The following is a 10,798-nucleotide window of genomic DNA, read 5'->3' on the forward strand; positions in this document are numbered from 1 at the left end:
GAACGGCGCACGCTGCGTTTCTTAAAAATGAAAAAAAATAAGTTTTATTGGGTGATAATGTGCCGAATTGAGACGTAGAAAGGAGCAGAATTGGGGGTTTTTTTGGTTTTGGGGGCTGGCAGCTGAAGAAGGATAAATATGGAAAAAAAAAGTATTTGGAAAATGGGAATAAACCCCAGGATTTTACTGAAATCTTCTTTTTTTGAGTGAAGCGGAAACGGCGACGTGGCAGCGGAGCTGGGGAGAACGGAGAAATTCGGCGACGCTGAGAAACGGGAGCGTTTTTGCGCCGGTGAGTGGGTTTTTAACCATTTTATAGTAGTTATTTTCACTAAAAATCCCTTTTTTTTCCAGGTTTACGGGTCGGGCTTGCAAGGTTGAGGGATTTTAGTGATTTTTTTAGGGATTTGCACGTCATTAATAGGTAAAAAATGGGAGCGTGGAGCCTCCGGATCGCCCTGGAGTTGCGTGAGTTCATCCCGAGCGGGAAATTTGAAATGTACTGTTGGTTTTTTTTCATGGATACACTGAAAATTGTCCCGAAACAGGAAAAAAATAATGCCGAAGTCAGCAATTCCAGGATTTTTCGCAAATCCAGTGGTTGGAGCGGGAGCATCTCTCGTCGTTCCAGATGCCGTCGGGCCCGATGATGCCGCAGTCCTTCTGGTCCTTGTCTTTGTTCTCCTTCCACGTGTTCCAGTAGCTGGGAAAAGGAGGAGAAAAAGGGAAAAAAAAAAGGAAAAGAGGAAATAATAAAGAAATAAAACCAAATCCGCAGGAGCGGAGCGCTCTCAGGAAGAGGTAAAATTTATATTTTGAGGGAAGAAAACCACTAAAAAGCTCTATTTTTTTTTTACCACCAGCAAGAAAACGCTCGAAAGCAGCATTTTTCCAACCTAAACCCTTTGACTTACGTAAAACTACCAAAAAACAAAGTTTCGGTGAGTCAGCTTCCCCTTTTTCCCTTTATTTTCTGATTATTTTCCAGTTTGGGGGAATTCCCGGTGGGAATTTTTACCTAATACTTGTCTGTTCGCCGTTAGTCCAGACCCAGGTGCCTTCCTCCAGTTGATCCGTCACTCCCAGCCAGTACGTGCTGCTGCTGTTAATATTATTCTTCAGGAATTCCTAAAAAAGCAAAATTGGTTAAAACAGCCCCAAAACCAAAAATTCCGGTGGCCTCCGGAGCATCTCGAGGCTTTTGGTAATTAAGGCGAGGTCATCGCCACGCTATCTAAGCAGCGGGTTTTGGTAAATAATGAATATTTTGGGTGGATTAAAAGCAAAATGCGTACGCAGCGCTCCGGAAAGATGTTGATTTTTTTTTTTTCGCTCCATTTTTTAGCGTTTTTTCCTAAAAACAGGCGGCGGCGGCGGCTGAACTCGGCTTGGCCGTCGGCGCCTCTCTCCACCTGCAGATAACTCCGAGCCCGATGGCCGATCTTGGCTAATTTGAGCCCAAAAAAGCGGTTTTAGAGTTCCCGTGTTTGCCGGAGCGGGAATTCTCTGAGAAAAATGAGTATTTTGGGCACCGCGTAAGCTGAGAAACTGGTTGTTTTTCACTCGCGAGCGTCCGACTGACCTGCTCCAGGTCCGAGTTGATGATGACCAGGTGAGCGCCTTGGTCGGTGCAGATCTCCTTCGCGTCCCACCAACTCATCCTCTCCGTCGAGAAGGAGTAGCAGCTTTTCTCGAAGATCTTCCAACCGGCCGAGCACTTCTTGCTGTCCAGGACGGATCTGCAGATCAGCGCTGGAAGGACAAGAAACCCCCCAAAAAAACAGGCAAAAATCAGTTTTTTTCTCCGGTTGACATCTCAAAATCACCATAAATCACCCAAATTTTCCATCCCGAAGACCACCGTGGTCTTTCCGGGCCAGGTTTCTCTCACGACGCGAGACCGTCAAGATGGAAACCGTGGTTTTACCTGTGATGTCCTGCAATTCCTCGTAGTATTTGTGCATCCCGCTCCGCATCCGTATCTGTTCCCGTTGCGTCTCCAACAGCCCCTGCCGCACTGGGAAGCGCAACGGGGTGAGCGACCGCCGCCAGCCCCATCCCCACCCCACTTTTTTCCTGCTTTTCCCCCTTCGGTTTACCCAAACCTTGAGCTATTTCCCCCAGGATTTATTACTTTTCCGCACGTAAAAATCTCAATCGGGGCCGCAAAAGCTCTTGCGTCACCGGCTGCCAGCTTTGCCGCGTGGGTTTTTTTTCTCTTCGGGTGACGTTTTGCTGCAATATCACCCATAATATAATTAAATTAATCATTTATTTGGCAGCGGTTACGGATTTGGCTCGTTAAATTTGACTTTTGCAGAATTTTCTGTAGGATTTACGTCCTGCCCGTAACTTTTAACAGCGATAATGAGGTGGATTTTTTCCCCCCAGGAAGATCCTAATCAGGATAAATCCCGCGATATCCCAAGGGCTGATTTGCTCCTATTTACACCCTTTTGGGGCTAATTCCTTCGGGATTGGGGCATGAGCTCATTCCGTGTCCGATCTACACCATTCCCCCGGTGTAATTCCCGGTGGAAATCAAAAACAAGTCAGTCGAAGTCGGCGTTGCTTCACGAAGAGACGGAGCAGAACCGAGAGCCGCTCGACAAAATAATTCCATTTTTCCTTCCTTTACACCGAAAAGCAAAACCGGTGCCAGAAAAAAAAGAGCCAAACGCTAAAAAAAAATTAAAAAAATCCGTGTCTCCCAACCATCGTCAAACTTCACGGCGGGGATGCGAGTCCGAGGACGTACCGTTGGCTTGATTCTCCGAGTAGTTTGTCCTCAAGAGCTTTAACTCCGCCATGATTTCCATCTCTGAAATGAAAATGGAAGAAAAAACCGGAGCGGATCATACCGAGGAAACGCGAGTGGTGTCTAAATTTGCCCGATTTATGGGTTTTTTTGGGCTGAGTGGGGAATTCCGGAATGGATTTACTCTGGTTTTACACCCTGTAGCAAATGGGGAGCGCCACTGGTGCAGGTAGAAGGAGGCAGCACCCAGATGGAGCGTACCGGGAGCAATTTGGTGAGAAACCCCTAAAATTCACATACTGAGGTGGAATTGAAACCAAATCACGACGACCGACGGGCTTTAGCTGCGGTTTCCACGTGGATGGATGCTTAAAGTATCGCGGGCATGAGCCGCGTGTTATTTTTAACAGCGAAAATGGGGTTTTTTGGGGTGTTTTAACCAAACCAGCTGTTTCCCGGCCCGGCGGGGACCCTTCTGGGGACACTTACGCTTCACCATGGCCAGCGTGAAGAACAGCACCCACGCGACGAAGCTCAGCGCTACCAGGACGTAGAGGACGATCACCGACGTCATCCTGCGGCTCTGTCCGCTGCCGACGCTGGGATCCGGGTTACCTGCGGAGAGCAGCGCGGGAGAAATCGGGGAGAAATCCCAGCTTCCCGGGTCTGGATCCGGCCGAGGCCTCCGCTACGGGATAGCGGCATCGGTTGAGAGCGACTGACCCTTTTGGGAAGAATGTGGAGATGCTGGTTTCCCCGCCAGGATGTAAACCCCTGTTGGGAGGAAAAAAAGTGTCACTGGGGGATGTTTTTGGGGCATTTTAGGGCCAAATCCTGCCCCGCGGAAGTTCTCGACCGCGCAAGCGATGCGGGGAGAGGAGACGGGCGCTACCTGTGCCTCCTTTGCTCTTCTGGCTCTGCAGATCTTCATCGGCCGCCACCGGCTTGTGGCCACGATCCGATTCCGACAGGGACACGTCGTCGTAATCGTCCTCGAAGCTGTCCGGGGACGCTACGTGAGAGGTAAAATGGGTGAAAATGGGGTTTTTAGGCCAACCGGGAATCCTATCCGTTAACGATCAGCTGGATTCTTTGGAAAGCGTAACAAAAAAATGCAATTCCCCTTTCTCCTTTGGTAAATCCACAGCAACTCGGCGAGGTTTTTCCATCCTTTTCTCAATATATATTGATTTTAGCGATTTTATATAGAACGTTGCTCCGCTCTTTCAGAGCCGAGTTCTCCCCTCGGCTGCGAATCCAAGAAATTCTGCTGAAATTTGAAGCTCTCCGCGGCGGGAGGGGATGAATTTGAGCCTGTGAAGGTGCAAATGCCAGCTCCGAGAGTGAGGACGGAGCGATAAATTCCTCCTCGATCCCCCCAGCGTGGACTTTCAGGATATTTTTGGGGGGCGATTTGATCTCGTTTGACAGAACGAACCAAATTCGGAGAGAAACGCCACATATAGCAAAACACGTTTGATTAACCAAGCTGAAAATAAAGCCCAGTTCGGCCTTGGGGAGGCACCTCAGAGAGTTCTGCTTTCCATCTGCGCTACAAAAAAGCCTGAAAAGGTGAAAAAATGATGACTTACCCGGTCTGAAGTCACCCATGGGTGTCATTTTCCCAGCGACGGAGTAAATTCCTGCCAAAAAGGGGAAAAAAAAGGGAAAGAGCGTTGAGGATAACCTCAAAACCACCGCTAGCGCTTCTTCTAACCCCATCGCTGCCGGTGAAGAAGTTGCCGCTGGTTTTTTTTAAGGCCCAGCGCGGAGTTTACACATGAAATTGGGGCCAAACCTGGAGATTTAGGGGCTCTTGAGCGCAGAGCGAGACCCGCGCGACTCTGAGAACCCCGAAGGCGTTTCGCCCCGCTCCCTATGCCGGCGGTGCCCCGCCGGCGTATTCGGACACCGCCGCGCTTCACCGAAACACCCGCCGGCCCCGAAAACGCACGCCAAGGATACGGAGAAAGAGGGGGGATCCCTAATTTTACCTGCTTGCCTCACCAAACGCTTGGTGGGCGCCGGCGGGGGACCCAACCAGTTGCCATAGGTCTCTTGCCGGGCCATGCTTTGCCGGGGAAAGTAGCCGCGCAGGCGCCCGGCGGGGAGTTAAACCCCTCGGCACGCTCCCTGGCACACCCCTCGCCGCCTCCAGCACCCCATTTTGTCCGGCGGTTCGGCCCTGAGGTTTCAGTTCCTTCTCCGCACCGGAGCGGCGGTGACGTGCAAATGGGCGGCGAAACGAGGACGAGACTCTGCTCTTCCCTCCGCAAAAATTACGCCTTTTCGGCGGCCCGTGGCATTCGGTGAATTTGGGGGTTGACAGGGTTGGGTTTGGGGGCGAAACGGTGACGCGGCGGGAGCTCTGCCGCCGGCGGGAATTTGAAGGCAGCTCCCGCACGGGTGTGGGGTTTTTTTTTAGGGATTGTAGATAAAACCGCCACGGTGGCAATGGTGTTAAACACCGCGCCGGCAAAATCCCAAATCTTCCAGCGGAGCCGCAGCCCGCGCCGGGAGGGGAATCCGGCAGCGCGGCCTTTCGGCAAAACAGGCGTCGCGCTTCAGCACCCACGAGTTGAGGATTTGCATATACGCCCAGAAAACACATTCGCGCCTCATCCTCGCTGGTCTCTCTTCCCTTTTTGGGTTGGTTTTTTTGTTTTTTTTACCTAAACCCTGGGAAAAAGGTGTGCGCCGACCCTGCTCGGCGCCGCGTCGGCTCGATTTACGTGAGTTTTGGTTCAAATCGTAACCGAAGCACTTTATTTATTAATTTGTTTTCTTGATTAACCGGCAAGCGATACGTCGAGCCTCGGCGCAACAGGTAAACGGGGACAAAATGTTAACAAACACCCCCAAAATCTCTAAATTTCACCCTAAGGTGTGACCCCCCTCAAACGGTTTAACCCCTCCACCACAGCGGTTTGCCCACCCCCCCAGGCAGCGCACCCCACTTTTGGGAAGGGGGGGGGTACCCATTTTCAGACCCCTTTCTTCCCCAGCACCTCGTGTTTTCACCTTGCGCTTGGTTTTACTGGGTTTTTACTGTTTTTTCCCCATTTTTAAGCTGCGGGGAGGTGAGCAGGCGGCCCTGGGGGAAACCGTTAGCAGCTGCGTTCGCAGATCCAGCCCTCGTTGCTGGAGCAGGTCGCGTCGTTCCAGTGGCCGCTGGAGTAGATGGTGACGCAGTCCTCGCCGTCGTCGCCCACGTTGTTGGGTTCACCGCTGTTCCAGAACCTGAGGAGGGTGGGCACACCATTTTGGGTGAAAAAACTCTCCGTTTGGGAACTTAAAGCGTTTTGGGGGGGGGGTTTAAGTAGGGGGGAGTCAGGCGGAGAGCACACCGCCCCCGCAGCATCTCCCCGGGGAGGGTAACAGCCCCCCAAAAAAAAACTTTCTCCCCCCGTTAACACAGCAACGCAATTTCGGTGATTTTCCCGTTTTCCCCTCGTTTAACGCAGGAAAACGGCTCTGCTTCGATCGCGGTGTTTCTCCCAGAATCCCAAAAATGAGGAAGATCCATTAGAAAGAACCCCTTTGACTCAGGGCGCGGGGTCTCGGTCGGGAACCAAGCAAGCGCTTCGGCTCCTTGCGCGTTCCCGCCTGGGTTTTCAGCCCCGAAAACCGAAGCAAATTTGGGGGGGAAAAAGCCAAAATCTTGCCTGCAGCAGGGCGGCTCCTCTCACCTTTCCCTCCACCCGGCATTTTCAGGTGCCGCGGCAGCACGAAAGTGATTTCCGTGCTTTTTAAGCGCTAAACCAGAGCGGACGGGTGCGCTAATGAGGGCGCGGCGCCTTTTTTTGAGCAAAAAAAGGGGCTGAGGGAGAACGGGGCTGATTTTTGGCAATTTACCCTGCGATGAGGCTGAAAAACGTACGAGAGAGAGAGGGAGCGGCCGTTCACCCACTGCCAGTCGCCTTCTTTGTGCATGTCGGTCAGGCCCAGCCAGAACACCCGATTCTTCATGATGTGATTTGCCAGAAATTTCTGCAAATGGGGAAGAAAAAGAAGCGTCAGGAGAGGAAGCAGAAAGCGACGGCAAAGGGATTCAGCGGCGCCGAGGCCGGTGCCGGCAGTTGGTGACATCGGGGAGCCTGTCCCTTGCAGGGGACAACTGTGACGCGCCACAAGTGTGACAAAAACCACAACGTTTCCCATCGGGAATGGAAAAAAGTGCTGCAATTTCTAATAGCTGGAGGAAGAAGCTTTTTTTCAGACCCAATGTGCTTTTTAAAAGCCGGGTCGGTGAAAGCACCCTCCTGAATGGGAGGTAGGAATTGTCTAAATCGGGGTAGAAATGCTAATTTGTCCGCGGTTTGGGTTATATTTCTATAATTCATTCTATAACTTTAATAATTTCTCAAGAATTTGAATAATTTCTCCGTAACTTCACACAGACCCCCGCGGGGCAACCGCTTCCCCCTGACTTTTCCCCAAAAAAAACCCCTTAAATCACACCAGAAATTCATGCAATTTGGCCAAATCTCTTCAGAACCAAGCGGGAACCTCAACCGGTTGCATTTTCCCGCCTCCATGGGCAGCCTTGAGGCACCCGTGCTTAACTTCCAGCTTTCCATTTGTGGAATTGGAGTCTAATATTCCTCTAAACTCATGAAATCTAAGGGTTTTTTCCCTTTTTATGGGATTTCTCAGCTTACGTTTTCCTGCTCGGTGTCGACGATGGCCAGATGGGCGTTGAAGCTGGCGCAAAAGTCTTTAGCATCCAGCCAGGGTTTGTTGTCGGCGGAAAAGAAATAGCAGGTTTTGGAGAACTGCTGCCAGCCGGCGGGACAACGCGTGCAGAGAAATTCTGAGGGGAAAACGGGGGGAAAAAAAGAAAAGAGAACGGGTGGGTGAGTGCAGGGAGACGCCCGCGGGCTCAGCCCCACCCCTACCCCTCACCTGAGAGGTTGCGCGTCCCCTCCAGCGCCGCGTCGAGGAGCGCCGACGCGCGGCTCTGCTCCTGCTTCATCTCCACCAGCTGCCGCCGCAGCAGCGCGTCCCTTTCCTCTGCCGGGGAGAGAATAAAAGGTAATTCAGCTGTCGCAAAGACCTAAAAAACCCGTTTTTGTCGCCCTTCCCCTTTTCCTTGCTGTCCCAATTTACCCCGTGGGTTTCGCTGTGGGTTTTCCTGGTGCAAGTTACCGCTCTCTAAACTTCAGGCAGTAAAACCTCAAAGCCCTTTCGTTAAATGAGCTTTTTATTCAGGCCAAGAAAGGCTTTTTTCCTTTAATATTATACTTAATGATATCTCAGACTCATTAAGGTTGGCTTCGTGCGCTCCCCGTGCACGTGTTAGGAATCTTCGGAGCATCTACCCAATACCGCATGTTTTGGGAATCGAGGAGGACTGAATTTAACGATTTTCCATCAAAATCAGGCTCTCACCCAGGACACGGAGGCGATCTGACAGCTCCGTCCCGCCCTCCGCTTTGCACCCTGTCACCTTCCACCGCATGCTCTCCACTTCTTGTGACACTGGAAGGAGGAAAAAACTCTGCTTTTGACCCCCATCTCGTCGCTGCCTGCGCCTGGTAGTCAGGATTCTGCCCGCATTTTCCCAAAACCGCCTTTTCCTTGGCATACCGTTCAGAAGTTGGCCATGAATCGCCTTGAGCTCGCCAGAGAGCTGTTTATCTAAGAGGAAAATAAGAGGAGAAAGCTCAAAACAAGCCCTGACCATCTCTGTCCTGATGGAAAGCGGCTTCGGTTCATTTTTTTGCTGGAAAAAGCACCCCGGGAAGCACCAGGGGGAAAATCCATGCAGGTATTAAGGGTGCAACGGGTGCCAGGGAACCATTTTGGGGCAAGATGTTGTACCGAGGGCGCGCTGGACTTCCGAGAGGTTGTGCCACGCCGTCGTGTGGCTGTTCTCGCTCTGCGTCCGGGCTTGTTCCAACGCCTCCCACGCTGCGGATACTGGGGGAGAGGAAAAGAGCACTCGCCTTCGCTCCGGAGCTGGCCCCGAAGAGCTCGCGGGTTGCAAAAGGGCCTTCAATCCTAACTTGAAGCCATGTTTTGCTCCATCCGCTGGTGTTTTCCCCCAAATCGTGCCCGCCCTGCGCTCAGCGGGGGCGATCAGAGCAAGGGGCGCGCGGTGGACTCACCTCTCTGGAGATTCACGATAGTGAGGGCCATGAAGAGCACGAAGAGGAGGGCCAGAAGCACGTACAGCAGCGCGACGGCTCTCTCCGGAGACGAGGCTAGGAGGGACAGCACTGCCAGGGGTGAAATGGGGTGAGGCGACCCCAAATAACTCCCCCCCAACAAATATTTTCTTAAAGAAGAGCACAAAGAGGAGAAATCTCCCCGAAACAACCTCTCGAGAGGTTCCACCACCCCGTCCTCCACGCTCAAACCTCTTTTTTCCTAGATTGTGACCCAATGGAGGAACCAGGCATCAAAATTTGGCTATAACTTCGGAGAAAGACCGGTTTAAAGAGCTGAAACCTTCTAGTTTCATGTCTCTGGATCCCCAAACCCGCTCCCTCACCCCGATACCTCCTTTAGGCGCTTTCCGCTGCTCTCGATTCTCCAACTCCATCTCCTCAGTGAAATCACATGTCTCATAAGCGCGGACAGCACCTTCGCCTTGTGACATATCTCTCATCCTTTGGTTTTTTGATATCACTCCGATTTATGCAGTGGGGAAGACGCGTCATCCCATCCGGGGCGGGGAAGGAAACGCTCGCGATTTACAACTCCGATTTCCTAGAAAAAAAAAAAATAAAATAAAAAAAAATCTGCGCACTCAGGAGCTTTAGAGCGGCCAATGCACTTGGGCAGCTCCTCGCCACGTGTCGCAGCCCCTTCCCTGTTGATTTTTAGAATAATTGGTTAAAAACCACACTCTGCTCTCCTCAAACGAGGCCAACGCCTGCCCGAGGAGGTGGGTTTTGCAGGCTTCGTGCCGAAACAGCGACCGGCATTCTCCGAGGTGAGCCCCTAAATTCCACTTTTGTTTGTTTGGTGGGGATTCTTTAGCATTTTATTCAGTGTTTTTGTGATAACTTCCTGCGGTTTTAATGCGAGAAACTTAGCGTTGTGAAAATCCTCTTTTTTTTGGGCACCATTTCCTTCATACCTTCTCCGGAAAACTCTTTTCGTTGCCCAAATGCCGTCAGGGTTTCGAGTCGGGCGTCCCCTGGGCTGGCTATCGTGGAAAACGAAAGTTGAAAGTTATGAATCATTTCACATTGACCGATGTCAGCTGAATTTCACGGAGGCACCGTGGGGAAGAGCAAGCACAGCCAAAAGTTGAACATCCCTCACTGGTTCCCCTGTTCTTGGAGCAAGCGGCTTCCTCCTTTTGTCCGATTTCCCCTTTTTTGATCCCGAAATTAAGGAAGGTGAGGCCAAACACCTCCGCTGGTTGGCTGCTCGTGCCCTTTTGGGTCAAAACACAGTGAATTCGGCCCATGAGCTCTCACGGTGGTTCACCTCTCTGGTGGCAGCATATGGGTTGTCCTGGTGGTGTCGAAGAGGCTTAAAAAAAAAACAAACAAAATCAAGGATGGCACGTTTTAAGCTGAAAGAATTGAAAACCGAGATAAAAGAGAGGACCGAAAACACCCGTTCCCACCCCTAAACCTTCCACGTCCTTCTCTCTTTAACCTTTTTTAGGGTTTTTTAAATACTGAAGCTAGAATGGTTGAAAATCCCTTTAAGCTCCCAAAAAACCCAGTTCTCGGCACTGTTAAAAATATCCTCAGTGACACCTCAGCATCCCCGGTGTCCCACAGCCCTCTCTCCCTGGGGAACTGGGGACCCCAGCGTCCCTGCAGCCCTGGGATCACTGGGGACCTGAATCCCTGAGAAACGTGGGACCCCTGTCACCCTCATTTATGGGGAGCTGAGATCCCTATTGTCCCCATCCCTGGGGATCCCAGGAGCCCCCAGTGTCCCCATCCCTGGGTCCCTACAGGATGGGGGACCCCAGTCACCTCGACACCCCATCCCTGGGGCTCTGGGGACCCCCAGCCCGGGTCCCCCTACCCGGCCGCCATCCCTGAGGTAACGGAGGGTGACTCCACCCTG

General features: G+C 51.9%; 2 protein-coding genes across 2 annotated transcripts; both read right to left on the bottom strand.

Annotated features, from left to right (window-relative positions):
- Window positions 1-359: 359 nt before the first annotated feature.
- On the bottom strand, window positions 360-4,888 carry LOC309601138 (C-type lectin domain family 17, member A-like). Its single transcript, XM_082334017.1, has 10 exons — window positions 4,753-4,888; window positions 4,351-4,401; window positions 3,651-3,770; window positions 3,482-3,532; window positions 3,248-3,373; window positions 2,759-2,821; window positions 1,928-2,017; window positions 1,583-1,752; window positions 1,019-1,128; window positions 360-703 (listed from the first exon to the last, which is right to left on the bottom strand). The coding sequence occupies exons 1-10, from the start codon at window positions 4,826-4,828 to the stop codon at window positions 568-570; spliced, it is 993 nt and encodes a 330-aa protein (XP_082190143.1). The 5' UTR covers window positions 4,829-4,888; the 3' UTR covers window positions 360-567.
- A 977-nt stretch (window positions 4,889-5,865) lies between these two features.
- Window positions 5,866-9,362, bottom strand: LOC309601169 (C-type lectin domain family 4 member G-like; the record flags this gene model as incomplete). The annotated part of the gene is made up of 9 exons (XM_082334070.1): window positions 5,866-5,998; window positions 6,639-6,748; window positions 7,420-7,571; window positions 7,664-7,771; window positions 8,150-8,239; window positions 8,348-8,398; window positions 8,582-8,680; window positions 8,869-8,979; window positions 9,263-9,362. 9 exons carry the CDS (start codon window positions 9,360-9,362, stop codon window positions 5,866-5,868), a joined length of 954 nt encoding a protein of 317 aa, XP_082190196.1.
- Window positions 9,363-10,798: the final 1,436 nt, after the last annotated feature.

This window comes from Platalea leucorodia (assembly GCF_965183815.1).
Source record: "Platalea leucorodia genome assembly, chromosome: 29".
NCBI lineage: Eukaryota > Metazoa > Chordata > Aves > Pelecaniformes > Threskiornithidae > Platalea > Platalea leucorodia.